Source organism: Peromyscus californicus, unplaced genomic scaffold (genome assembly GCF_007827085.1).
Source record: "Peromyscus californicus insignis strain IS unplaced genomic scaffold, ASM782708v3 Scaffold_14__1_contigs__length_90479793_seg_2, whole genome shotgun sequence".
Lineage (NCBI taxonomy): Eukaryota > Metazoa > Chordata > Mammalia > Rodentia > Cricetidae > Peromyscus > Peromyscus californicus.
The window spans coordinates 19,768,041-19,793,685 of record NW_026294436.1 but is presented as its reverse complement, the minus strand read 5'-3'; the positions used below and the strand labels follow the sequence as shown (position 1 = coordinate 19,793,685).

The 25,645-nt window shown below is 47.8% G+C and overlaps 1 protein-coding gene, 1 long non-coding RNA gene, 1 other non-coding gene and 1 pseudogene across 16 annotated transcripts in view; 3 read left to right on the top strand and 1 right to left on the bottom strand.

The window, feature by feature from the left end:
- Window positions 1-5,381, bottom strand: part of Plekha6 (pleckstrin homology domain containing A6) — a 141,873-nt gene extending 136,492 nt beyond the window's left edge. For all 14 annotated transcript variants that reach the window (XR_008217897.1, XM_052736943.1, XM_052736946.1 and 11 more), the window contains exon 1: window positions 5,179-5,381. Coding sequence is in view for 13 of the 14 variants with exons in the window: in XM_052736943.1 (XP_052592903.1) it covers window positions 5,179-5,261 (83 nt within the window). In the remaining variant the exon portion in view is untranslated. The remainder of the gene's footprint in view (window positions 1-5,178) is intronic.
- On the top strand, window positions 4,757-15,799 carry LOC128109691 (uncharacterized). The gene is made up of 3 exons (XR_008217898.1): window positions 4,757-5,021; window positions 5,218-12,074; window positions 12,882-15,799. It is a non-coding gene; the product is annotated as an uncharacterized LOC128109691 (long non-coding RNA).
- A 1,981-nt stretch (window positions 15,800-17,780) lies between these two features.
- On the top strand, window positions 17,781-17,854 carry Trnaa-agc (transfer RNA alanine (anticodon AGC)). Its single transcript has one exon. It is a non-coding gene; the product is annotated as a tRNA-Ala (tRNA).
- Window positions 17,855-21,501: 3,647 nt separating this feature from the next.
- LOC128109382 (thioredoxin domain-containing protein 17-like) lies at window positions 21,502-22,665 on the top strand (annotated as a pseudogene).
- The last annotated feature ends 2,980 nt before the right edge of the window (window positions 22,666-25,645 follow it).

Below are 25,645 nucleotides of genomic sequence, written 5' to 3'. Positions count from 1 at the left end.
CTGGGTCTTCCTATCTCTCCCTTTCCTCCCCCCTACCCCCCTCCAGCCACACCCATCTGCTTTGGACACACACAGAAGGAATCACACAAGTCAGACTTCTCTCTCTTAACTTCCTTCCCTTTCCCTTTTCCTTTCTTCCACACTGTAGTGTCAGTAATTCACGAATGGCCCTTTACCAGTTCATGAAGGGTGCGCCAGTGTGCCCATCCACTCCCGTGAGACGGACATACAAGTTGGTCTCAGCTTGGGCGCCAACACAAGCAAAGCTGCTGTGAACATCTGTGGGCTCTGAGGGGACATGTGCCCTTTTACTTTTTCTTTTGACGTCATTAACTTTTGTTTGTTTGTTTTGTTTTTCAAGACAGGGTTTCTCTATGTAACAGCCCTAGCTGTACTGGAACTCACTCTATAGACCAGGCTGGCCTTGAACTCACAGAGATCTGCCTGCCTCTGCTTCCCAAGTGCTGGGATTATAGACATGTGCCAACCGGTCCAGCAACTTCATTAATTTTTCTCTGCAGCTGGACACCTGCTGTACAGAGAGACTCTCCAACTAACCCACCCCTCTATCCAGCAGAGAAGAAACTAAGTCACAATTCTAGTGACCTCTTATACTCCGGAGTCACTGGTAGGAGATGGCCTCTAACAGTGGGGCCTTGGGTCTGGGTTTGTGCTGGTTAGAAGTCAGAGAAGAAGGCCAGGCAGGTTAAAAAAGGCGTGAGTGAGCCAGTGTCCTCAGCCTCTTATGCTGCCGGACGCTCCTCTCCTCTCACACAGTCCCCTCCATCTCCACATCACCCGATGCCGCGGATCACCCCATCACAGGATGGCTTTTCCACCACAGCCTTCAGCTCCCTCTGTTTATCCTCTGTCATCTCCCCTTGTCAGCCTGGCCTTGGCACTGGTGGAGAAGCTAGACCTGGGAGGGCTGGTGTCACTACAAAGCCAAGCTCCAGGTAGAACTCTGTCCTTCCTCGGGGCTATCAGTGGGTAGCCACTCTAGGGCCTCCCCCACCAGCCTTGAGCCCCAGCTTGCCTCGCCTACATACCCTACCACCCTGCACTCTCTACAGCCCGTGACTGAAGAACCAGTCAAAACCATCAGGTTCCCCGAATATCTACCCTACCTGTAAACATACGCAGTTCCTCGCCTACCCTTTCATAGAGAAGAAATGAGTCTTCTCTCCTCTGAGGCTAATCCTCTCCTCGGGCTATCTCTCTACTCTAGCCCATCTTTTATAGCCCCTCATCTATTGAGAGCCCCAGCCTGAATCATGAACTGCATCTCCCTGTGGCACGCAGCAGCCTCCCCTCTACCACTGTCTGTGTCTCAGTTCCCCATCTTCCTCTCACTGACACCTTCCTCCCCTCCAACCTCCTCTCTGCACCCTCCTCAATCCAGCATCCCTCCTGGGAGCAAGTCTCTCATGCTCCCCCGGCTTGCTGGCATCCTGCTCACCAGTCCCCATTCTTCCCTGAACGCACTCTCCACTAAGGACAGCCCTCCCACACAGCAGCCACTTCCTAACCTCTGGCCTTTTGGCTTTTCTGCTGTATTGATCTGACCACTATTGATCAATGCTTCCTAATTCCTTCTCAAGCTCCGTGTCTTCTCTCTTCTCCAATCCTGGCGTTGCTCACCTCTGACCCCCTTGGTTCCTAATTCCTTCCCAAGCTCTTCTCTCCTTAAAGACTGACGCTGCCTGGCTATCTTTCTGTCCCCTCGCTCACACTCTGGGAGGTCCCACCTCTGCAAGACAACTCCTAGAGGACCCTCTTAGCCCAGACTTATCTCAAATGCCAGATAATGCAGCTACACAACCCTATGGGCACACAGGGACCTCAAGTTCAACATTTCACCGTTGAACTTATGCCCCCTCAACATACACATGAGCTGGGCTCCTCATCTTCTAGTCTTGATCTCCACCAATCAAGGGAGACATTATGAGGTACCTCTTCCCTTCCCCACATTCAGTCATAGGGACATTCTTTTTGTTGTTGTTCTTGTTCTTGTTGTTTTCCTTTTTTTTTTTTTTTTTTTTTTTTTGGTTTTTCAAGACAGGGTTTCTCTGTGTAGCTTTGCGCCTTTCCTGGAACTCGCTTTGGAGACCAGGCTGGCCTCGAACTCACAGAGATCCGCCTGGCTCTGCCTCCCGAGTGCTGGGATTAAAGGCGTGCGCCACCACTGCCCGGCTCTTGTTGTTTCCAAGACAGGGTTTCTCTGTGTAGCTTTGGAGCCTGTCCTGGAACTTGCTCTGAAGACCAGGCTGGCCTCAAACTCACAGAGATCCGCCTGCCTCTGCCTCTGCCTCTGCCTCCCAAGTGCTGGGATTAAAGGCATGTGCCACCACCGCCCAGCTTTTTGTTTTGTTTTGTTTTTTTGTTTTTCAAGACTGGGTTTCTCTGTGTAGCTTTGCGCCTTTCCTGGAACTCACTTGGTAGCCCAGGCTGGCCTCCAACTCACAGAGATCCGCCTGGCTCTGCCTCCCAAGTGCTGGGATTAAAGGCGTGCGCCACCACCGCCCGGCACTGCCCAGCTTTTTAAATGAGTTTATTTTTTTAATAATTTATTTGTTTTTATTTTAGGCATATTGGTGTTTTGCCTGCATGCATGTCTGTGTGAGGGTGTCAGATCTTGGAGTTACAGACAGTTGTGAACTGCCATGTAGGTGCTGGGAATTGAACCCAGGTCCTTTGGAAGAGCAGTCAGTGCTCTTAACCGCTGAGCCATCTCTCCAGCACCCCCCCCCCCATGGGGATACTCTTAATCCTCTCCGAGAGATGCCCCTCTGCTCTCTCACCTTTTCAGCTCCATTCTCCCCGCTTCCGCTCAGGCCCCAGCAGCTGTCTCAGACTTCCAGCTTGAACAGCAGCGTCCTAGACATGTTCTATTCTGTAGCACCCCACATACATCTCCCAGCCCTCACAGCTGCCGGAGGGATCCTCCTGGATGCAGATCCTGCATTTGTCCAGCCCTGGGGTAAAGTCGCCTGTAGCTTTCTGTCTCTTGCAGGATAGAGTCGCAACCCCTTGGCTAACATATTGGGCCTTGCTCGTGCATTCCTGCTTTTCTGTCCTGTTTTCTCTGCAACCGCCGAAGCTGCCACTCCATCTCCACTGTAACCCAAGAGGGTGCTGGTACCTTTGCCTCAAGCCCACCCTGCCTTTCTTACGAGACCTCCCACTGCCCAAGGCCACTGTACTCTTCTCTTCCTGTTCAGCTTCAGGCCGGCACTTATTCCGTGGATCGCCTCCTCAGTCTCCATCTTTGTTTCCTTCCTGGGTCCCATAGGCAGCATCACACAAGTAAATGCCTCCCCGGGATACCATGTTATTCCGAGATCTCTCCCACCACCCTAAAGGCAAAGCATGTAGCTTATTGTTTTTATTTTTTATTGCTGGAAAGAGTAAATGCTCCATGTGAGACTGTGCAATTAAAGGGAAGATTAGGAGGAAATTGGGAGGCCAACTCGGGGTCACCACATCAGGAGCTCTTAAGGATTCAGCCCATTGGGCTGTCTCTGCTCAGAATAGAAAGAGGGGTGGGGTGGGGAACGGACGACTCAGGGATCAGTCTTTACTGTTTGTTGTTTTTTTTTGAGACAGTCTTACTATGTAACCTTGGCTGGCCTGGAACTCAGAGATCCCCTTGCCTCTGCCACTAGAGTGCTGGGATCCAAGGTGTGCGCCACCATGCCCAGCCCTGAATGAGTCTTTTTTTTTTTTTTTTGGTTTTTCGAGACAGGGTTTCTCTGTGTAGCTTTGCGCCTTTCCTGGAACTCACTTGGTAGTCCAGGCTGGCCTCGAACTCACAGAGATCCGCCTGGCTCTGCCTCCCGAGTGCTGGGATTAAAGGTGTGCGCCACCAACGCCCGGCTCTGAATGAGTCTTTTCAGTAAGCTCCCTGGATGATTTCTTATTTTAGTTTATGTGTTTGTTTTGAGGTCAAGGCCCAGCTTGCTCTCAAACTCTTAGGTCAAGTGATCCCCCTGCCTCAGCCTCCTTAGTAGCTGGGAGCACAGGCACACTCTACCACACTTAACCTAGATGGTTCTTGGAGGTTTTGCAGGTTCAAGCCACTGAGGAAAGTGACCCTCTTTTTAATCCTGGAGTTCTGTTATTAAGGATCCCTAACCTAGGGCCAAGAACTTTCATGAAATTACTGCTAAGATAATATAATTCAGCATCAATTATGATAAACAGTGGTGATAATGACAAAAGAAAATGCCAAGCAAGTGTGGAAACAGAAACCCCAAACAGCAACCGTGGATGCGGCAGCCCCTGGAAAAGAGAAAGTGGACTCGGGCTGTCCCTGTGCCGAGGGGTCCTGTCGGTCCTACCTCAGACGGATACTGTGCATCTCTCCAGACCGTCAGAGGTCCTGTGCTAACAATGCAGGCGCTGCCCCTGTGTTCCCTTCAGCCCTGATGTTCTCTGAGTGGCTACCTTGAGGACGAGGAAGCTTGTCAAGTGTGGGAACAGTCCAAACTGCTGTGCTCTCCACACTTGCTATATATCATGGGGAGATTTCTTGCCTGGCAAAGGATGACTATTAGAGAAGCCAGCCCAAAAAAGGGGCCAAACAGGGCCACTCTGCTATAATGAGATTATGCCACAGCCATTTGGTTTATGAAATTAATAGAACGGTGCTAATTTATCACTGAGCGCAGCAAAGAATGCTCCAAGCATCGGCTCCTGCCTCCTGACCACAGACCCAGGGAAGCAGCAGGCAGGGGGAGGAGCTGCCGTGCTGAGGGCTGGAGTCTTGCAGAGAGCAGGTGGCAGAGGCAGGGGCGCCTAATACGCTGTCATTTTGCCCAAGTCTGGAGGAAAGAAGTCGCCTAGCTTCCTTTTAGTGTAGGAGCTGAAAGGACTCCTGCTGCGGGGTGCGGCGGTCGGTCGGGGAAGAGGCTCAAGGCCGCCTCGCCTGCCCTGCCTCTCTCCAGCTCAGGGAAGGAAGCCTGTGAGCCTTAGCTGGACTTTGACCCATTGAGGAAAAGGCGGGAGTCACATTCAAACAGGTATCTTGATAAACTTATTAGTCACCCCCACTCCCTCCACCACCACCCCAGCCTGACCCCCCACCCTGCCACCGTTCGAGTCCGACAACTTTAAAGAAAAAGTGGAAAGGGGTGGGGTGCGGGGCGGGGGGGGGGGGGGAGAAAGAGCACTACATACTTGATGAAGAAGATTCTCCCGCCGCGGTCCACTCCGTAGGTCCATCGGCCTGGCAGGTCCAGCCAGTCGATCTCATCGGCCATCTCGGTGTCCCCGCAGCCCCTCTGGCTCTCCGCGCCCGCCCCCCGCGCCAGGCTGGCGCCCCCACTTTCTGCGCCTCCTAGAGGCGGCGATGGGGGAGGGGGCCCGGTGTGGTCCGGGCGCACCTCCCGGTCCCCGGGCGACGACTCCGGCCTCCCGCGGAAGGCGAGCTGGCCGCCAAGCCGGGGACGGGCGGGCACTTAACCCTGGCGGGGCCCGGCCCCAGACACCTCCTGCCTCCTCTTGCGCCCCCGGAGCTCCGCTTCAGACCGGCTCCTGAAGTTCAGCGCTGGGCAATTAGCGTGGTGAGTAATTAGGAGGCTCCTGCTGCCGCGGCTGCTAACGGGCAGCGCCGGCCTCCGTCCGCTCCCGCCAGCCGGCGCGCCGCCGGGGAGAGGCTCTCCCCCGGAGCCCGCAGGTTGCGCCGAGGTGCGCCCCGGCTCGCCGCTCCGAGCCTGCACTTGAACTGCGGGGCCGGAGGCGGGGCCTGGCTGCGCCGCCGAGGACACTTCACGGCCCCGGGATGCGCCCGCAGCCCCGCGCGGCCAGGGAAGCAGGCGCCGAGGGCGAGCCTCGACTCACGCACGGCGCAGAAAGGGGGAAGTGATAACAACACACACTTCGGTGGGTGGGAGGTTAGTGCAGGAACAAAGGTCGAACGCGGGAAGGGTGGCGCGGCCGGCCGAGTGCAGCCCGGCCCGGCATCGAGGAGGCCCTTCCAGCTAAGGTGCCTAACCTAACTAGTCCAGCTAGTCCTCACCTTTCCTGCCTGACACCTTCTCCAAGAAGCCTGCCGTGACTGCAGAGGTTTCTCAGACTCCGACCGCCTTGAGGTCCCTCCAAATCATTTTTCCCACCATGCACCAGAAAGAAAAAGAAAAAAGAGACAATGAAAGTAAAGGGATATGCATGTGTGAACTGAATGCGGGCTTCCAACATTCCAAACTGACGAATAAAATACAATGCTGTGGGAGCCCATAGTTCTTCTGCCTCCGGGGGCAATCCAGCTTTCCAACCTTCTCAAAACCTGCTCCAGGGACTCCACTTTAGTGCCCACAGTTCCAATCACATGCCAGACCCCAAGGGATTACTAGGTAGGCGCTAGGAGAAATATTTGTTTCTAAGGGAGAAGATGTGTGGAATGACAGGGGGCAGGTATCTGTTGAGCAGACACTGTGATCTAAAAGATTTGTCCCCGTTCCATTCAGGTAAGTGATTCACTCATCCCTTCAGCGACACTTCCTCCTGGAGACCACAGAGGACTCCACCCCGGGTTTATACGGCCACTCTCTGCATGTCCCTTATAAACAGGCTATAGCAGTATTCATCACAGTGCAGTGAAATGACTGATTTACTCATCCGCCTCCTTGACTGAGCCGTGCACAGCCCAAGGGGAGGCCTCCATCTTACTTAACTTGAAAGCCGCAGCAGCACTTGGCTGGGGCTAGCGGCTTGGCTAGTGCTTGAACACTGCCTGGGACAGTCGTGGTTAGGGACAGCTCTTAATTCCAATCAGAATCCTGTACTTTTGAATGGAATTTTGCACAGTAAATAAAACACTAAGCAACAGTAAGGCGCGTCAAGTGGAGATCTTTGTGGAAAACAAACCAGCCAGGGACCCTTGCAGTATCCGAGCTGCCTAACCCAGAGGAACCAGCTCACAGACGGTGAGCTTCCAAAATGCCTCTGGGGCCATCTGGGCCAATCCTCCTGTCTTAAATTTAGGAAACTGAGGCAGAGAGAGGGAAAGGGCTGGTCACGAGGTGGTGGCTAAGAAGGGCCTGCCCATTAGTGTCCCCGACCTGAGCTCTTTCCATTACATCATTCTGCCTGGAAGGGAACTCTGCCAGTGTTCAGAGGCTGGCTCTGACTGTCAGATCTATGCAAGTCCGTTTTCCAGGTAAATAAAGAAGCAGAAACCAGCAATGTACAGCTTATTTGCCTCCTTACATCCTGTATACATCTAGCAGGAAAAGCTACATTTGGTGGTAAATTGGCCCACTTCTAATAAGCAAAAAGAATGAGTCCCTTAGTCCCTGAATTGGGGAAGGCAGGGGTCAGGGAACAAACTTCTTCCTGGGCCTTGTGAAACACCTGTAAGACTCATCCTGTTGATAAAGCACAGCCACCTGCCCAGCCAGTGATATCCAAGGATCTAAACTGCCAGGAATCCTGCCAAGATGCTTTAAGGGAAAATACCAGCCACCAGCACACTCCCTGTCCAACCTGAGCAACCAGTAGGGGCGGCTGCCTGGGCTGCATGTGGGTGGAAATGGAAATGGGGACAAAATGAGACCTATCTGAAACATGTGGAGCCCCACTGTCCTCTCTGAGGAGAGGGGGCTTCAAGCTGGCCTCCTCAGAAGATTGTTTCCCGTGCGTGTGCGTGTGCGTGTGTGTGTGTGTGTGTGTGTGTGTGTGTGTGTGTGTGTGTGTGTGGTGTGTGTGTGCAAGGTGATCCTGTGCAGAGGCCAGAAGAGGAACTTAGGTGTTCTGTTTTAACATCACTTCTGCCTTATTCCCTTGGGACAGGATCTTTCCCTGAACAGGTTCTCATTGAACCTGGGGGCTGGGCTGATGGCCCAGTAATCCGGTCTCCACCTCCTATCACAGTGCTGGAGTACAGGCTTTTATGTGGGTGCTAGGAGTCTGGGCTCAGGTCCTTACATTTGCACAGCATAGGGGCTCCCTCACCTGCTGAGCCATTTCCCTGTCCCCAGATAGTGTCTTGTTCAGTCTCTGATGTAGCCTGCAGTTCCGGGGACACTCGGTGAGATAAGAAAAAGCCAGTGGTTGAGATTTCAGTTTTTTTACTTGTCTGAAATGAAGATCGGGTCTGAAAGTCTTTCTCTAACTGTAGTGGACTGTCAGTAATGTTATTTATTTTTCAGTGCTGGGGAAGGGAACCTGGGTCCTTGAACATTCTGGACGTGTTCTGCCTCTGAGCCACACCCCAGCCTACATTCTAATTATTTATCAATTATGGTTGATATCGAAATACCAGGAAAAGAATAGAAAGCCCAACCAAAGCATCTCTTGGTTCAACAATTGCCTGGAAGAGAGAGGGAAGGTTGATATGTTAAGAAGAAAACCTTACATGCTTTGTTAATGGAGTCAGAGATTTAACTGTATGTTTCCCCAGCACATTTTATCTCCCTAAAAGGTAATAAACCCTGTCTCAAAAAACAAAATAAATAAATAAATAAATAAATGTCTAAAGGTAATAAAGTGGCTAAACCAAGCACATCTTTAATCCCAGCACTCAGGAGGCAGAGGTAGGTGGGTCTCTGAATTCAAGGTCAGCCTGGTTTACGGAGTGAGTTCCAGGATAGCCAGGGCTACACAGAGAAACCCTGTCTCGAAAAACCAATAAATAAATAAACAAAATAAAAGGTAATAAAGTAGCTGGGCATGGCACTACACGCCTTTAAGCCCTGCATTTAGGGGGCAGAGATAGATCTCTGAGTTTGAGGCCAGCCTGGTCTATATAGTAAATTTCAGGCCAGCCAGGCCTACATAGTGAGACCTTGCCTCAAAACAAGGCCCAGGAGTAAAGGCACTTGCTGCTAAGCATGGCAACCTGAGACCAGTCTCCAGGATCCATACAGCAGAAGACCACCTCAGAAGCTGTCCTCTGGCCTCCACATGGGTACTGTGGTCGACACCCCCCCCACCCCCCCGCCCTGGAGCTGAGGACCGAACCCAGGGCCTTGCGCTTGCTAGGCAAGCACTCTACCACTGAGCTAAATCCCCAACCCCCAACCCCCACTCTTAAAGTAAAGCACTCCATGAGTTTCCTGGTGAGCCTGCCCCTCTGCCATGTTCACCCCTGTGTGTTGGTCAGGCTGTCCACCCACCTCCCCTGCGGAGGGAGGGCCTGTGCCCAGACCTGGACAATCTGCCTCTCGTTCTCCAGCATAAAAAGTAGCGCAGGAAAGGATGTGTGAGTCATACCAGAGCAATGAGACGCTGTATGTTAGGATCCCAGAATCCCCAGGAAGAAGTTGGCAGGGGCCTTCTTGTTGCTTCCGGGACAGCCAAGGGCCAGCCAGCCAGAAAGTGCACCAACACAGGAGAAACGGTGCTGTCGGTGAAGGAAGCCTGGGCTTCCTGGACCCCATTCCCAGATCCCAACTGACCAGAAGACACTCAACCATGGAATTTCCAGAGGGCTGCCGTTCCCCACGCTCACTTGTTTCAGCTGGTTTTCGTTGGGTTTTTTGTCCCTAACAACTGAAAAATTCACAGACAATACAAAGGTCAGAAAAGAAAAAAAAAAAAAACCTGTTTCTTCTGTATGCTGAGAAAGCACGTTTTCTGTGACTTGTGGATGGATCCTTTCAAGAAGGCTACAGTGTTAGCTTAAGAGTCTGAGTGAACCAGGCGGTGGTGGCACATGCCTTTAATCCCAGCATTTGGGAGGCAGAGGCAGGTGGATCTCTGTGAGTTCAAGGCCAGCCTGGGCTACAGAGCAAGTTCCAGGACAGGCACCAAAACTACACAGAGAAACCTAGTCTCAAAAAACCAAAAAAATTAAAAAGAGTCTGAATGATCATCTGGTCTAAAGTCCATGTTGTCCCCATAGAGGACACTGGAGAACCCAGGGGAAGCACCCCAGAGCTGTAACAATGAGAGTTGAAACCTCAGTTCTATCATCTAATCATGTGTGGCCAGACTCCCCTAGTTACAGGAAGATCGTAAAGCATTGCCCAACTCTATATAAAAGAATGGCCACCTCAGTGGCTTTTACTGAGTGCTGGCGTTTATAAGTCATGGTCACCTCAGGCAAGGTGGCCTGCTCCTAGTCTTACAGGAAGTAGGAAGCCAAGAAAAGGAAAGTTACTTCTGCTGGCCAGAGAGGCAGTTGTATAAATATGCAGAGCCCCAGGCGGACCAGTTGCTTAAATAAAATTGTGCTTCCTTAAGAGCTTGAAAGAGAGTTTGTGGGGCTGACTTAGTTAAGAGTGCTTGCTGCTCAATCATGAGGACCAAAGTTCAGATCTCAGGACTCCTGTAATAACATTTATGCTCATTTGTGTTATATATATATAAAAATTTTTTTCCTGGTATCACATCCAGAAGGTGTAGGATTGTGAAGTTTCCCCACAGCCTGGTTTGTTTCACAGATATCTACTGAGTCCTTCTACAGGTCTGTTCTCCATCATCAGGAGCCTTGGGAATAAAACGGAATGTTTCTACTCTCATCATGCTCCCATTCGGTGAGAATTTGGTCTCAGAGGATGACGAGCCTGCGGAGAAAAGAGGGAAGACAGACAGCGGGAGAGCGGCCACTGTGGCTGTCTCCATCGTCATCGTTGGTGTTTTATCTAGGCTTCTCAGGGAAGGGCATACCAAGAATGACCCCAGAGAAAGGCTGGGAGGGGGAGGGCAGGCCCTGGGGAAGGGGCTCTGGGCAGAGGAGACAGTAAGCACAGAGAGCATCCTGGCCTTGGCTGATGAGCAGCAGGAGGCCAATGTGGCTGGCGGAAGGTAAGTGAGCAGAAAGGTAGGAGATAAGGAAGAACCGAGGGGCACTAGGAGACCTGACCAGGTCACTGTTCTGCACTTGGCGTTTACACCGAATCAAAGCCAGTGTGGGCTGGCACGAGAGTCATGACGGTCTTCTTAAGGCTCCGTCTAGCTGCTGTTTGGAATAGGCTAGACGCCAATTTTATATATAGGCAGCTACTGCAGTAGCACACACACGGTATGAGGACAGCTTGGTTCGGGTGGCAGGGGTACAGGTGGGAAGATATGGTCAGATGTTGGGTATCTTTTGAAGGTAGACATGACAGGATTCACCAGTAGGCCATAATTAGGTGTAAGCAAGAGACAGAGATAGCTTAGCTTGGAGGTTCTCAGCCTGAGTCACTACGAGGAGTTACCACTGACTGAGAGGAAGGGGGGTTGTAAGGGCAGTAAGTATGTCTGGGAGAAGGAGAAGAGTACAGTGATGTCTTCAAGGTATCCAAGTAGAGAGGCAGTGGATATGGGAGACTCTTGGGAACAGAGATGCACCCTGGACTTGCCGTGATTTGGAAGGCTTGGCAGCCACAAGGCTGTCTGCAATCCCAAAGGGGATGACATGGATACAGAGAAGGTAGAAAGCCAGGGCTGAACCAGAAGGAACCCATGGGAGACTGAGTACCAGTCAGTGAAGTAGGGCAGGAAAGCAGCACACAGCGGGTGTGCCTTTTAATATTCACATCACTCAGGAGCAACAGAGAGGCAGGCAGACATAGGCTGAGAGACAGGAAGAAAAAAAGCACCAGTGTGTAAATCTGGGTCTGGTGATGCATGTAATCCTAGCCCTGGGGAGGCTGAGGCAGGGGGACTACTGAGAGTTCAAGGCTAGCCTGGCATACATAGGGAGACCCTCATCTCAAAAAAAAGAAAAAAAAGAAAGAAAGAAAGGTGGAGTATGGCAGCACATGCCTTTAATCTAAGCACTCGGACGCAGAGGCAGGAGGATCTCTGTGAGTGTGAGTGCTAACCTGGCCTGTATAGCAAGTTCCAGGACTACAGACAGCTCTTGTCTTAAATAAATAAATAAATAAATACATGCATACATACATACATACATATATATATATATATATACACACACATATATATATATATACACACATATATATTAAGTAAATAAAAGCCAGAGTCGGGGGTAGAAGGGCAAACAAAATGTCTCGGCAGGTAAACGCACGCGCAGCGGAGCCTGACCGAGCCTGGTCCCTAAGACCCACAGCGTGGAAGGAGAGAACTGACCTCCATCAGCTGCTCTCTGATCTCCACACTCACGCATGCCTCGTAGCAAGCAGGTAAACACATTTCATGCCCACGCAATACATAGGTAAGGAAATAAATGATTAGGGTGTGGGTTTTACTTTTTTAAGTTGTGTGCATGGCACCTATGTCCTACAAGGACTGAGGTGAGGGTGGGTTCTGCCTGAGCAGGAAGCAGCTTGCACCGCTGGGCTGGGGAGAGGGTGGAGAGCCGGCTCAGGTTGTTGTTAAGTGGGTCTGAGAATGAGCCGGGAAGATGATGGTTTTGGCTAATGATCCCTTGCTCACTGGAGAGTAGCGAGCCCAGAATGCTTCCTTCAGCTCCCTTCTGAAGCCTCAGCGCTGGCTCCTCCTGGGAATGATGCCAGCCCAAGAGACAGGGCTGATTTTCCCTGCCAGCACACTGTCCTCAGGCAGAAAGCTGTCACCAATGGCCCAGAAGAGAAGGCAAGGGCTGATTTGGTGGGACAAGAGAGGAAAGCTGGGTGGTACTCCACGGGCCCACAGTCCCCGTGCCGGTCCTCTGGGTCTCTCCTTGACTCTTGGCTTTCGGGTTCTTGGCCAGTTTCAGTGTCTGTCCTGGATTTTTTTTTTTTTTTTCTAGAAAATAGCAGCTGGTGTTGATCGTGGCATTTTCCTTGAACTAACACAGCACTGTGGTTCAGTTTAGTTTAGTTCAATCAGCTCAGAAGGCACCTGGCTATGTGAAAAACGGTTTCTGCTTTTAGCCAGCCACCTTCTTGCCCTCCCTGCCTCTGTCCCTACCGCCCCTTGGTCACTCCATCGTATCTGGCCAGGCCTTGGCTCTGGGCTCAGCTCCTGCCTCTCCTCTCTCCCATCAGTGATTTCAGAACCGATCTGAAGACATTCTCCACCACTCAGCTCATCCACCCTTTGACACACATCTCCTCTCTAGCCAGCCACTTGAACTGAAGGCCTAGTCCCCGGGACTTTCTCACCCGTCAGCTTCCTGGACATCCTCTTTCTGATCCCAGCGTGGCTCCGCCCTCACTCACTCACTCTTTTCCTTCATCTTGTCTCCCTGTGGAGCCTTTAGTCTCTTGAGTTTGCTCCTCGTCTGTCAACCAAAGCCTGTCTTATGCCCTGTGTCATTCTGCAACAATGCCCAGCGGGTCACTGCACTGCCTCAAAGACCAACATCCACGTCCTCAGCTGTACCCACTCTTCAGCGCTCTCCTCTGGATTAATCTGCCTACTTTTCTGCTCCTGTGCCCAGAAAAATATCAAGCCAAGCCACTGTCGGAATTAAACAAATTGATGCTCGTATAAATTTGCACTGGAGTCTTCCACATGCTTCCTGCTGTGTCCAGTCACTCTCAGCAGCTGGCCAAATTTTTCCCGGAAAAAAAAAAAAGAGAGAGACAATCAGGAGGGAGTCTAGCCAGCACTGCCTAGCCCCAGCCCCACCCCCGCCCTTACTCAGTCTTACCTGTCCCTGCCCACCTGTCTCGTCCCTCCCAACCACAACTAAATGCTGTATGTGTTCCCATCTGACACAGAGTCGTTCTCTGGCCAGCTCCTCGGAAGGAAATCCCACTCCATCATTAATTTCCACTCCTCCATATTCCCACTCCCTCTCCCGCTTCACGTACTTCCTTTCTTCAAGCCTATGACTACACTCAAGATTTCTGCCATTAAAAAAAAGCAACACAGCAGAACCTAAGCCCACCCCACCCTACAGCCACCACTTCATTAGCCTTTGTCTTTTCGCTTCCATTTTCTTCAAGAAGTGATGGAAGAGGGCACTTGGGGTGTCTTGGTCTTTGTCCCCCAGCTACTCATAATCTAGGTTACTCCACGTTGCTCTTCTGTTCTCATCTGAGGGGACATCTCTGATGGAAGCGATTAACTCTGCTCTCTGGCCTCCGTACACGCCAGGCCTCCATTTCCGCCCCAGCCATCCTGCCGTCTGCTGTACCTGGCCTGCCTGTGTGAAGTGGCTGCCAACGCCTGAAGAGGCCACCTCCATTTATCTCCCATCGCTTAGTCTCCTTCCAAATGTAACCCAGGAGGGCGGCCTCTCTGCGGGCCTGTCGGCCTCCTGTTTGCCATGGCTACAGCCTGCACAACTGCCTGTCTTCCCTATCCTGAACTGAACTCCTTAGGAGTTCCCCAAGGTGGCTGCAAACTCAGGATCCTCCTGCCTCAGCCGCCAAAGTTCTGGGATTACAGGCGTGTGCTGCCATGCCCAGATCAACTATTCCTTTTTAATCCTTTGGGTCGCTGATTCTGCTTAATGTCCATCTCAGGGCATCCATCTCAGGCCCTTCTCTGTGCTCTACTGGTATGGTCTTCTTAGACATGTATGGCTGTAAATTCCATAAAGACTTTCGGCTTCATATTTCTATCTGATCCAATCTCTCCTTTGGGCTTTGCACACACATAGTCCATCTCCATGGGACACTAGATAGCATCTCAAACTTTATGTGACCAAAGTAAAGCACTGGATTTTCACCTTCAATTGTGTCTGTTTAAGGCACTTCCCATTGCCAGACCCCAAAACCTAGCAGCAGAGTGGCCAAGTGCCCCAGTTTACCTGGGATAGTGCTGGGTTTAGCCTTGAAAACCTGCACCAGGCAACTTCTCAATCTGAGGCCATGGGGATAGTTGGTCCTCTGCACAGGAGCCATGCCAGATTCCTTTCGGTTTGTTTGGGTTTTGTTTCAGGAAGGATCTCTAGCCTCCGATTATTGTAGAATTCCTTCTGTCACTGGAGATGACAATTATTGAGTGTGCAACACACTTGGAGGTCAAGGGACAACCTGCAGGAGTCAGTTCTCTCCTTCTCCCAAGTGGGTCCCAGGGATCAAACTCAGGTTGGCACTTGCTAAGTCATTTTCCTAAACGCAGTCTTGAACTTCTGATCGTCCTGCCTCTAGCTCCTGGGTGCTGGGATTATTATAGGCATGCATTACCATAACCAGTTTCTGCGGTGCTGGGGATCTAGACTAGGCAAACACTCTAAGTGAGCTACACCCACCACATACACCCGGTTCCTTCCTGTTCCTCGAATTCACTTCCCATCAGTTGGCTGTTCCTCCAGTCGGCCATCCTTCCACCTCCGCGGCTACCTAGTCCTGACCCTCCCAAGTCACACCTACACCATCTCAACCATCTCTTCTTCTTGTCTCCTGCACTTTATGTAATAGCCAGAGGAGCTGTTCAGAAAGACAATGTAACACCCCATGTCCCAGTTGTGGAAGCTCATCACTTGTACTTAAAATAAATGTGGCTCATTTGACTGGCCACCGCTGTTTCATCTTCCCGACCTTCAACCTCCCCTGCTCATCTTGTGACCCCCTCCCCCCTCCCCCACCCGCCTCCATTCTAGAGGCCTCACCAAGCTATGGCACCTAAAGTCATGCCCCAAGTGTCTCCTTACCACATCCTTCACCCACTGTTCTCGAAGCATGCCCCACCATCCGAACACTCTTGTTAGTTCTTTTTATTTTGGTTTGATTTTGTTTTTTTACTCTCTACCACTTATGATATAAGCTCTTTGAGAGCAGAAACCTTTCCAGTCTTGTTCAAATCTGTGTTTCTTGCACTTGGCCCAGAGCCGCACACGCTGTAAGTGCTCAGTAAATATTTGTTGAGTAAATGAATATGCAGCATATGGAACAGAATCTGCCCCTGTACCCTGAATGATAGTGGACAAATCAATGAGTCAAGCTCAGCAATAGGCACTGGGTTCACCGTAGTAACTAAGATGGTCAAGTTTGTTTGTTTGTTTGGGAGTTCATGATCTAGTAAGATACATAAATCAGCTTCTTCTTTTTTTTTTTTTTTTTTTTTTTTAAGAAAGGACTCCCTAAGTAGACCTTTTTAACTAAATCTGGGTTGTAGTTACAGATGTGCTGGGTAAGAAATGTCATGTTCATTTTCTTAATTAACTATGACCTGCTCTGAGTCCCTATCCCAGCAAGCGGCGGATTCTGGGTCAATTATTGACCCTCTCACTCGACTCCTGGAGCCATACGGAGGTCCACACAGACTCCTTTAGTCTCATATTCCATCTGCTCCTGGCTCTCACCCTGGGAAAGGTGGGCTGCTTCTCAGCCAAGCTTGGACTTCAGGGAAAGGCTCGATAAGAGAGGTTGGTGGGAGATTTGGGGGAACAGGGTGATGCAGGGTCTCACGGGACCTTCTCAATCTCCCATACCACTTATAGCTCAAGAGAGAGCTCCCACTCCGCTCTGTAAATTCTGTTTCCTCCTTTTGGCCCTTCCATTTTTTCTTCCCCCGAGACTAACCTACAAAACCTCCCTCAGGTAGCCCAGGTCACTTCCAAAAATGCTCAGTTGACTATATAAACCAGAGCTCTTACATCCGCTGCCGCTAACCTACTCCTCTGTCCGAATCCCTTCTCAATAACATCATCCATGTCCCTCCTTGTCACCAAGCACAAGAAATCACTTGTGACTTCTCCTCTCCCTCTGAATCCTGCCGACAATTGTATCTGACTCATGCTTTTGTCTGTCCATCTCATCGTCTAAGCTCATTAGCTCATTCCTACGTGCATACTAGAACATTCCATCTTTTTATTCTAATTGCTCCTCAGTTCAGCCCTCTGTCAGATGACTGAAGCATTCCAAAAGAACCACTCTGACCATGTCACTTCCCTGGGGACTTGTCACTTTACGTACGTGGACACAGACCCCATTTGTTAGCTCAACATTCAAAGTACCGTATCATACAGAGCCCATGTAGCAAAACTCACCCTCGCCAATACTTTTATTTTTTCTGTTTGAAACGTCCTTCGCCTCTCCATTTTTAAATGCCCCATGGCCCCCAATACTCATCTGGTCAGCAGCACTTATTTTCCAGAGACCAAATTTCATTCCATCTAACTCAAAAAAGAAGAAACATTCACTACAAAGATAATAAATAAATAAATCGATAGATAAAAATAAAATGAACATGAGTGTCAAAGACATGGGCTCTGGACCCAAACTGGATGGAAACCCTAGTGCTCTGCCATTCTCTGGTTGTGTGACTTGAGTAAGTGAAATGGGAGGCCAGCCTTCCAAGTCCTCACTCATCTCTAAGCTGGGAGGGACATCTGCATAACACACAATAAGCATGGTATGTCAGTGTTTGATATTATATACCAAATATGGCAGTAAAAGCTTTTCATATACTAGCATAATCTTTCCAATTACTCTGGGAGATATTATTCAGATTTTATAGACGGCCTCATAAGACTAAAGTAGTTTACTCAGAGCACACAGCCGGTGGCCATGGGAAGCTGCGGCTCAAACCTGTTTTTTTTCCTGAATCAATATCAAGTTCTCTTGACATTGAAAGAGCCATAGGAAGGAAACCAGAGAGAATCATCGCTCCAACTGGCTCTTGGGTTAAGTTCCAGTGAAGACTGGAGAGAACACAGAATCCTGAAATGGTGATATTAGGGTATCCAGCTTGGTGGTGCACCCCGGGAATTCCAACCCTTGGGAAGTGGAGACGGCAGGACCTCTCTGTTTTCCTTCCTATGGCTGCTTCACGCTCCTGGGCCATTCTTCCCCTTCCTGTCCTCACCCACCAGCCCCGTCATGACTAACTGTACCCTCAAACTCAATAAATGAAAATAAACTTGTCCTTCCTCAAATGAAAAAAACTCAATCTACAGAACATACTGGAAATAGTAGCTATGTGAAAAAGAAGATTGTTTTCTGGTTTTGTTTTTTGTTTTGTTTTTTTTAAGGTTTAGAAACAAGGGGTTTGGGATTAAGCTCAGTGGTAGAGCGCTTGCCTAGCAAGCACAAGGCCCTGGGTTCGATCCTCAGCTCCAAAAACAAAAAATAAAAAACAAAACAAACAAACAAACAAAAAAATGATTTAGAAACAAAAGTCAGGTGGTGGTGGCACATCTTTAATCCCAGAATTTGGGAGGCAGAGGCAGGTGAATGAGACCAGCCTAGTCTACAGAGAGAGTTCCAGGACAGTTAGGACTGTTACACAGAGAAACACTGTCTCAAAAAACAAAAACAAAACAAAACAAAAAAGATTTAAAAATAAAGAAGCAGGGCTAGGGAGATAGCTCAGCAGTTGAGAGTACCAGCAAAAACAGACTATTCTTTCTTGTTTGTTTAATTGCTTGGTTTTGGTTTGCAAAGGCTGCGAATAACTTTATTAACATTCTCATATATGAAACACATAGAGCTAGATTTTATAGAATACTGCATGTAATTTAGCACAATATCTGTAATTGTAACTAAAATTTTGTCTGAATATACAAGATAAAGAAAAGTCACTTTTGGAAGTAAATCCAGCATCACTGTATTGGAAGCTCATAATTTTTGTGTGTAGATATAAGTAAGACATTGAGTCACATGGTATAATATTACTTAATGGCTTACTGTGACTGACGCAACAACCAGATATGTCTTCATTTTCCTAAACATCCCTTGGGGACAATATCTGGAAGATAACGCCCGGTGGTGGCAACAAATGCCTTTAATTCCAGCGCTCAGGAGGCAGAGGCAGGCAGATCTCTGAGTTTGAGGCCAGCCTGTTCTACAGAGTGAGATCCAGGACAGCCAGGGCTACACAGAAAGACCCTGTCTCAACAAAACAAAACAATCCAGAAGATAAACAAATAAGAGTCCCCGAAACAAAAAACAAATGAACAAAAGAAGTTGTGAGTGTGTGTATATATAAATCATTCAGTTCAACAATAATAATTGCTATTTGGATATTTCTCTTTCAACTACCGTTTTTGTTGAGACATGTTCTCACACAGTCCAGCATATCCTCAGCATATCCTCAAACTCACTGTGTAGTCAGGGACAACCTGGAGGTGGCCTCTGCCTCCTGATGCTGTGCTTAGGGGCCTGAACCACCACATCTGCATTCTGCAGCCCTGAACTCAGGGCTCTGTGCACTCTAGCCAAGCACTCTACCAATTTAGCTACATTCCCCCACTCCAACTATTGATATAACACGAACACAGAAAGTTGATAGGTACATGGAGCAACACCATCAACCAATTTGACCAATGAGAACCCATCACCTAGCAACAATGGAATGTATATTATTGTCAAGTATATTTGGGATATACTGTTGTGCGATATTTTGATCACACTTTTGCTGTGGAACAATCCTTTTCTACACTATGAATATGTATTACTTAGCCAGAAACTGGAAACAACCTAGATGCCCGTCAACTGAAAAATGGATTAAGAAAATGTGGTACATATACACAATGGAGTACTACTCAGCAGAGAAAAACAATGGCAGCATGAAATTTGCAGGCAAATGGATGGAACTAGAAAATATCATCCTGAGTGAGGTAACCCAGACCCAGAAAGACAAACATGGTATGTACTCACTCATAAGTGGATACTAGATATAAAGCAAAGAACAATCAGACTGCAACCCACAGAACCAGGAAGGCTACATAGCAGGGGGGACCCTAGGATGACTGGCTTATAATAAGTTTTGGTTTTTCTCAATCACAGGGCAAGCCTCAGTGAAACATTTCACTATTAGGATAAGAATTCATACTGTATCAAGCTGATAATAGAAAAATAAATAAATAAATAATAATAATAATAATAATAATAAGAAGAAGAAGAAGAAGAAGAAGAAGAAGAAGAACGTCCATATGGAGCATATGGAGTTTGCTTTTACTGTGGCAAAGTTAGCCACTGGGTGAGACACTTCCCTCGCCTGGACTGCTGACAGTGCACTGTCCAAACTGGACAAGCAGGACACAAAAGAAAGCGACTACTGAACTTTGCCAAGACACGGTAGGACAGTCCTTCAAAATTCCTGCTTCACAGATAAGTCTGTCAGATATTATAGGCCTTCAGGTTGAAGATGGATGTCCTAATGTTGCAGAAGAACCTTGGGTGACTGTCCAGGCAGCCAAATGTCTCTGTCATTTCTATAGTTTTGGAAGCTGTTTGCTCTGCACTTCCTGTTTACTCAGGTAATACTATATCCTTCTTTGGTCTCTGATGGGGTTGAAGACTAGACAGTTAAAGTTACAGTTTTCCTTGTTACCAAATTCAGAAAAGAAACTCACAAAAGAAGTGTAAAGTGAATAAGGGTGAGAGACATAAAAGCTTAAATTCTTTAGCTAAGAAAATGTTTTGATAAAAACATTTGATAAAAAAGATAGTTTTGGGTTGGCTAGAAACACAAACTAGGATAGAAAATGAATTAGGTACAAAACATTGGACTCACCAAGATAGGATAGATAATGGAGTATTTTCTCCAAATGCAAATGGACTGGACATTGTGAACATAATTCTTACCTGATAATTGTTCTTATTGTATATAGTTTTACTGTGTTGGAGTTAAAAACCTTCCCTTTTATTTAGACAGAAAGGAGGAAACGCTGTGGGATATTTTGATCACACTCTGACATTCCCGAGACTGACAATAAAGTTTATTTTGAATCAAAAGGCGGTGATAGCTACTAGCTGACCAAAATTAGCCATAGAAGTTTTGGAGGACTGAGGACAGATAGAGGACACAGGAAGTAGTAGGGAGGGGTTGAGAAAGATTCTCGGCTCTTTTGGATCAAGGAGGGAAAGAGAGAGATCACTGGCTGCTCCTCCACCACTTCTCTGATCATTCAGGTTCTTACCCCTATATCTGACTTCTGGGTTTTTACTGATAAAGAGTAATTAGGTAAATGCTTCACTATTCCATAGGATGAATATATGCTACAACATAAAATGGGTCTCAATAAACTTAAAATGATGAAAACAAAACATAGAATGTCCACTACCCACAACGATATTGTTAGAAGTCATCGAGGAACTGGGGATATTGCTCGGTCATAGACTGGATGCCTGGGAGGAGCAATGCCCCAGATTCAATCCCCAGCACCACTAAAAGAGAAAAGAACAGGGAAGAAAGCTGGTTCTATAAATAAAGTTGTGCTTAGTGTAATCATGACCTTGAAGCCAGCCAAGCCTACATACTGAGTTTAAGGTCAGCGTACGTTACATAGTAAAGCCTGGCCTGAAAAAATAAGATTAAATAAATAATTAAGCAATTAATTTTGAATAGAGTTGGACATGGTAGTCCATGCCTATAATCACAGCATTCAAGGAGGCTGAGGAAAGTTTAATCCAGCCTGAGCTACATAGTAAGAGCCTGTCTTAAAAACAGACAAACAGGGCTGGAGAGATGACTCAGGAGTTAAAGAGCAGTTACTGCTATTGCAGAGGACCTGAGTTCTATTCCCAGCACCCATCTCAGGTGACGCAAAACTGCCTGTAACTCCAGCTCCAGGGATCCAACAGTCTCTTCTGGTCTCCCTGCACACATCGACATATACATATATATAAAATAAATCTAAAAAATATTAATTTATTCTCAGAATATATATTCTTATATATAATAAATTTAGATTATATATATATATATATATATATATATATATATATATATATATATATATATAAACCAAACCCACAGCCAAAACCAAAACCTCCCAAAACATGAAAAAGCAAGCAAGACACACCCTGGGGAAAATACTTGCAAAACAAATATCCTCAAGAGAGTTACATCTAGAAAATATTTTTCAGACTTATTTTTATTATTTTATTATTTTTAATTATGTGCATGTGTGTAGGTTTGTGCACATAAGTGAAGGTGTTCTTGGAGGCCAGAGGTATCGAATCCCCCTGCAGCTGGAGTTGCAGTTGTGACCCACCGATGTGGTGTGCTAAGAACCAGACACAGGTCCTCTGGCCAGAGCTTTATGTGCGCTTAACTGCTGAGTCATCTCTGAAACGCACAGAATGAATTTTAAAAAGCTGCATCTAAACCCGGTGTGGTGACACAAACCTGTAATCGCTGTACTTGTCCGGTGGGAGCAAAAGGGTCAAGTTCAAGGTCATCTTCAACCCCATAGTGAATCTAAGACTAACCTGGGCTACATGAAAATCTGCCTCACATTTTTAAAAAATTAGGGGCTGAAGAGACGCCTCAGCATTTAAGCACACTGGCTCCTTTCCCAGAGGACCCAGGTTCAATTCTCAGCACCCACATGGCAACTCAGAACCTTCTGTAACTCCAGTCCCAGGTGACCCAACTCCCCCTTCTGGTCTCTTTGGGCACCACACACATGGTGTACAGACAACCATGCAGGCAGACACCCACACACATAAAATAAATAAATGTAGACTACCCATGGCTACTTTCGAGGTGATGAGTGTGTCCAGCTTCAAGGGGTTCGACCAAGCTGTGAAGGAGCACCATGCCAAGACCACTTCCACCTAATTCACTGGGTCCAAGGATGCTGGATGGAAGAGCTGGTGTCCAGACTGAACGGAGCTGAGCCAGGCCTGGAGAGGGACTGCAGCATGTGACTAAAGGCTGTTCACCTACTGCCAAGTGGGAGATGGATCTTATTGGAAAGACCCAAATAATGACTCCAGACAAAGATGAAATTAACTGCAGTGCCCACACTAAATACAGACAACCTCAAAAACTTGTTGAATCTGAGTCCTTCCAGGCCAGCCTCCTGGAGATGACATTCTTTGAAGAGTAAGATTTGATGATGGCAATTTGTGTCTTGATTTCCTGGTTGGCTCTGGTATAAAAGTAGCCACGTGCTTGCTTTAACAATGAGTAAATGATGATGTTAAAAAATCAGTGTATGTCTAAACAATACAGAATTAGAAGTGATCCAATAAATGAATGAATAATAATTGTTTTTTTAAGTAGCAAAACTAAAGCAGATAATAACTGCCAAACGCTGGAGGTTGGAGACGGGGTTGGATATGAAAGAGCAAAAGGAGAATTTGGAGTGTTGTAGTGTTTACAGAGCTAATGTTACAACTCGACTTGACATGAGGGGTGTATAGGATGCTATGATAAATCTACTTATGGGAGAACGTCACCAAAAAAAAAAAAAAATATGGCAATCAGAAGTGCAAAAGAAAGAAAATGACCTTCCTATGCAAATTTCCAGACAAAGGAGAGTGCCCGTCCTGTTTCTAAAGTCAAATAAAGCAGAACAGGAGAGGAAACGTGGGGTAATACTGCAGGAAGTTGCGTGGGTCACTGCAGGTACAGGGAAATCACATGCAAACACGGCCTGGAGCGACTGGGGGACACAGAACGCAAGGACGCAGGACAGCATGCCATCAGATCTGACGCTGACTCCTTTGGAGCCAATACTAACCCACCAAAGGACAGCCCCAAGTCTGCTTGGCCTTAGCTGTGCATTGCCACAGCGGGGGTGGGGGGTGGGGGGTGGGGAACCAATCAAATGGCTCGTGAGGGTTTTTCCTCCTCGCAAGCCAGTCATGTGTACAACTTCCTTATCAGACTTACAGATTCTCCATGTGAGCACAGGGCGTTCTCCCCTGTCTCCCTTTGGAACCACGGCCCCATAGATGGGATGCGTTCAGGAGGTAAGCTGGAAAACTCCGGACACAAGCCCCACAGACAGACCTCACACCAGTGTCCCGGCCCCCTTACTCATTTACTGTGTGTATCAGGAAGAATGGGCTCGCTCGTTTGTTTGTGTCTCAATATAGTTTCGAGTCTCTGATAAGCACCAACCTCACTTCCGGGTAGTCACCACAAGAACGTGGAGTCAGGCTTGAATGGGCGGGCGTGTCCGAGCAAGGCAGGGTTTGTACACCCGGGGAAGGAGACCTTCCAAGGGAGCAACCGTCAGATACGCGGGCCTGGTGATTCAGCGCCATCTGGTGGGTTCACAGAGCATTGCTGGGAATCCAACGTTTTAAGTATTCTTCAGTATTCTTCATACATTCATTGTATTAATTCTAGACAAGAAAAGCCCCCACTGATTTGCTCACATTTAAATTCACAAATTAACAGGAATCCTATTAGTGACACTCAAATTAATTGATGTGGTGTCCCCAGCCACACTGATTTTTATAATTACATTCTACAAATTAGTTAGACTTTACGGCAGCCTTTCCCTAAGGACCTGTAAGTTCTATTCCCACCCACAGTTGTGGCCTGTTTGCTTCCGATCAGACATTGCTGCATTGATCAAACTGCAGCAAGGGCTGTATGAGAGGTGACTTTAAGACACTGACACATTCAACACATAATTACTGACTAGAAGGTCCCAGGCACAGTTCTGGACTCCAGCTCACACGATCACTACTCTCAAGAAGATTGCCGAGGGGTAGGAGAGTAGCTAAGAAATAACTAAAAAGGTTAACAAGGTGAGGTCAGAGAAACCTGTAATTTTAATTGGTAATGTGAGAAGGCAAGGAAGGAATGGGGAATAAATAAGGTCATCAGTTGTCTCTTAAAGGTGGTATTTGAGAGTCAAAGAGGGAGCAGTTTTCTCCTGATAAAATTGTGTGTCGTTGATGTTGTTTTTTTTGAGACAGGTCACTCTGAGTTCAGACTGACTTCCACCTTTCAGTAATCTCCCTGCCACAGCCTCTCAGTGCTGATTATAGGCACGAGCCACCAGGCCTGGCTACTGAACTTTGTTTAAAACAAAAACAAACCTGGCCAGACATGGTAGTACACACCTTTAATTCCAGCACTTGGGAGGCAGAAGCAGGTAGCTCTCTTTGCGTTTGAGACCAGGCTGGTCTACATAGTGAGTTCCAAGCCAGGAAGACTCACACTACACAGTGAGAAAACTGTCTCAAAAAAAAAACAAAAAAACAAAAAACAAGACTTCATTTTAATAATTTTTGCCAGTCCCAAAAAAAAAAAAAAACCAAAAAAACAAAAAACCAAGACTGGAGAGATGGTTCATGGGTTAAGAGAAATGGGTTCTTCCAGAGGGCCTGGGCTGGATTCCTAGCTACCACCACACAGCAGTTCACAACCATCTGTAACTCCAGTTCTGGGATATCTGGCGCCCTCTTCTGGCCTCCTTAGGCATTGCACTCATGTGCACAGACACACATACAGGCAAAACACCCATAAACATAAAAATAAATACATTAAAAAAAAAAATCTAAAACAAAACCCCAAACCATCACAGGAGCCAGCCTGGCTAAGCATAGTAGTATACACTTTTAATCCCTGCACTCAGGAGCTAAAAACAGGTAGATCTCTTAATTTGAGGCCAGCCTAGTCTACATAGTTCCAGATCAATCTGGATTACATAGTGAGATTTTTGTCGTTTTTGTTTGTTTGCTTTTTGAGACTGGGTTTCTCTGTGTAGCCTTGGCTGTCCTGGAACTCTGGACAGTTCCGGGGGATTCAAGGCTCTCTTCTGACCCCCTCGGGCACCAGGCATGCACTGTGTGTGGTACACATAGATAAATGCAGGCAAAACACTCATATAAACTTTAAAACAATTTTCAAAAATGCTCTGGTAGAGGACCCAAGTTTGGTTCCCAGCACCCACGTTGGGCAGCTCAGTTACAGGTGTGTTAACTTCATTCAGCTCCTGAGATTCTGACACATTCCCCTGGAGTCTGGGGATGCCTGTGTTCACATGTGCGTGTGTACCACACACACACAAAAAAATAAAAATTTTAAGAATTAACAGTGCATGCCTTTAATCTCAGCACACGAGAGGCAGAGGCAAGCGGATCTCTGAGTTTGAGGCCAGCCCGGTCTACAGAGTGAGTTCCAGGACAGCCAGGGCTATGTAGAGACCCTGTCTTGA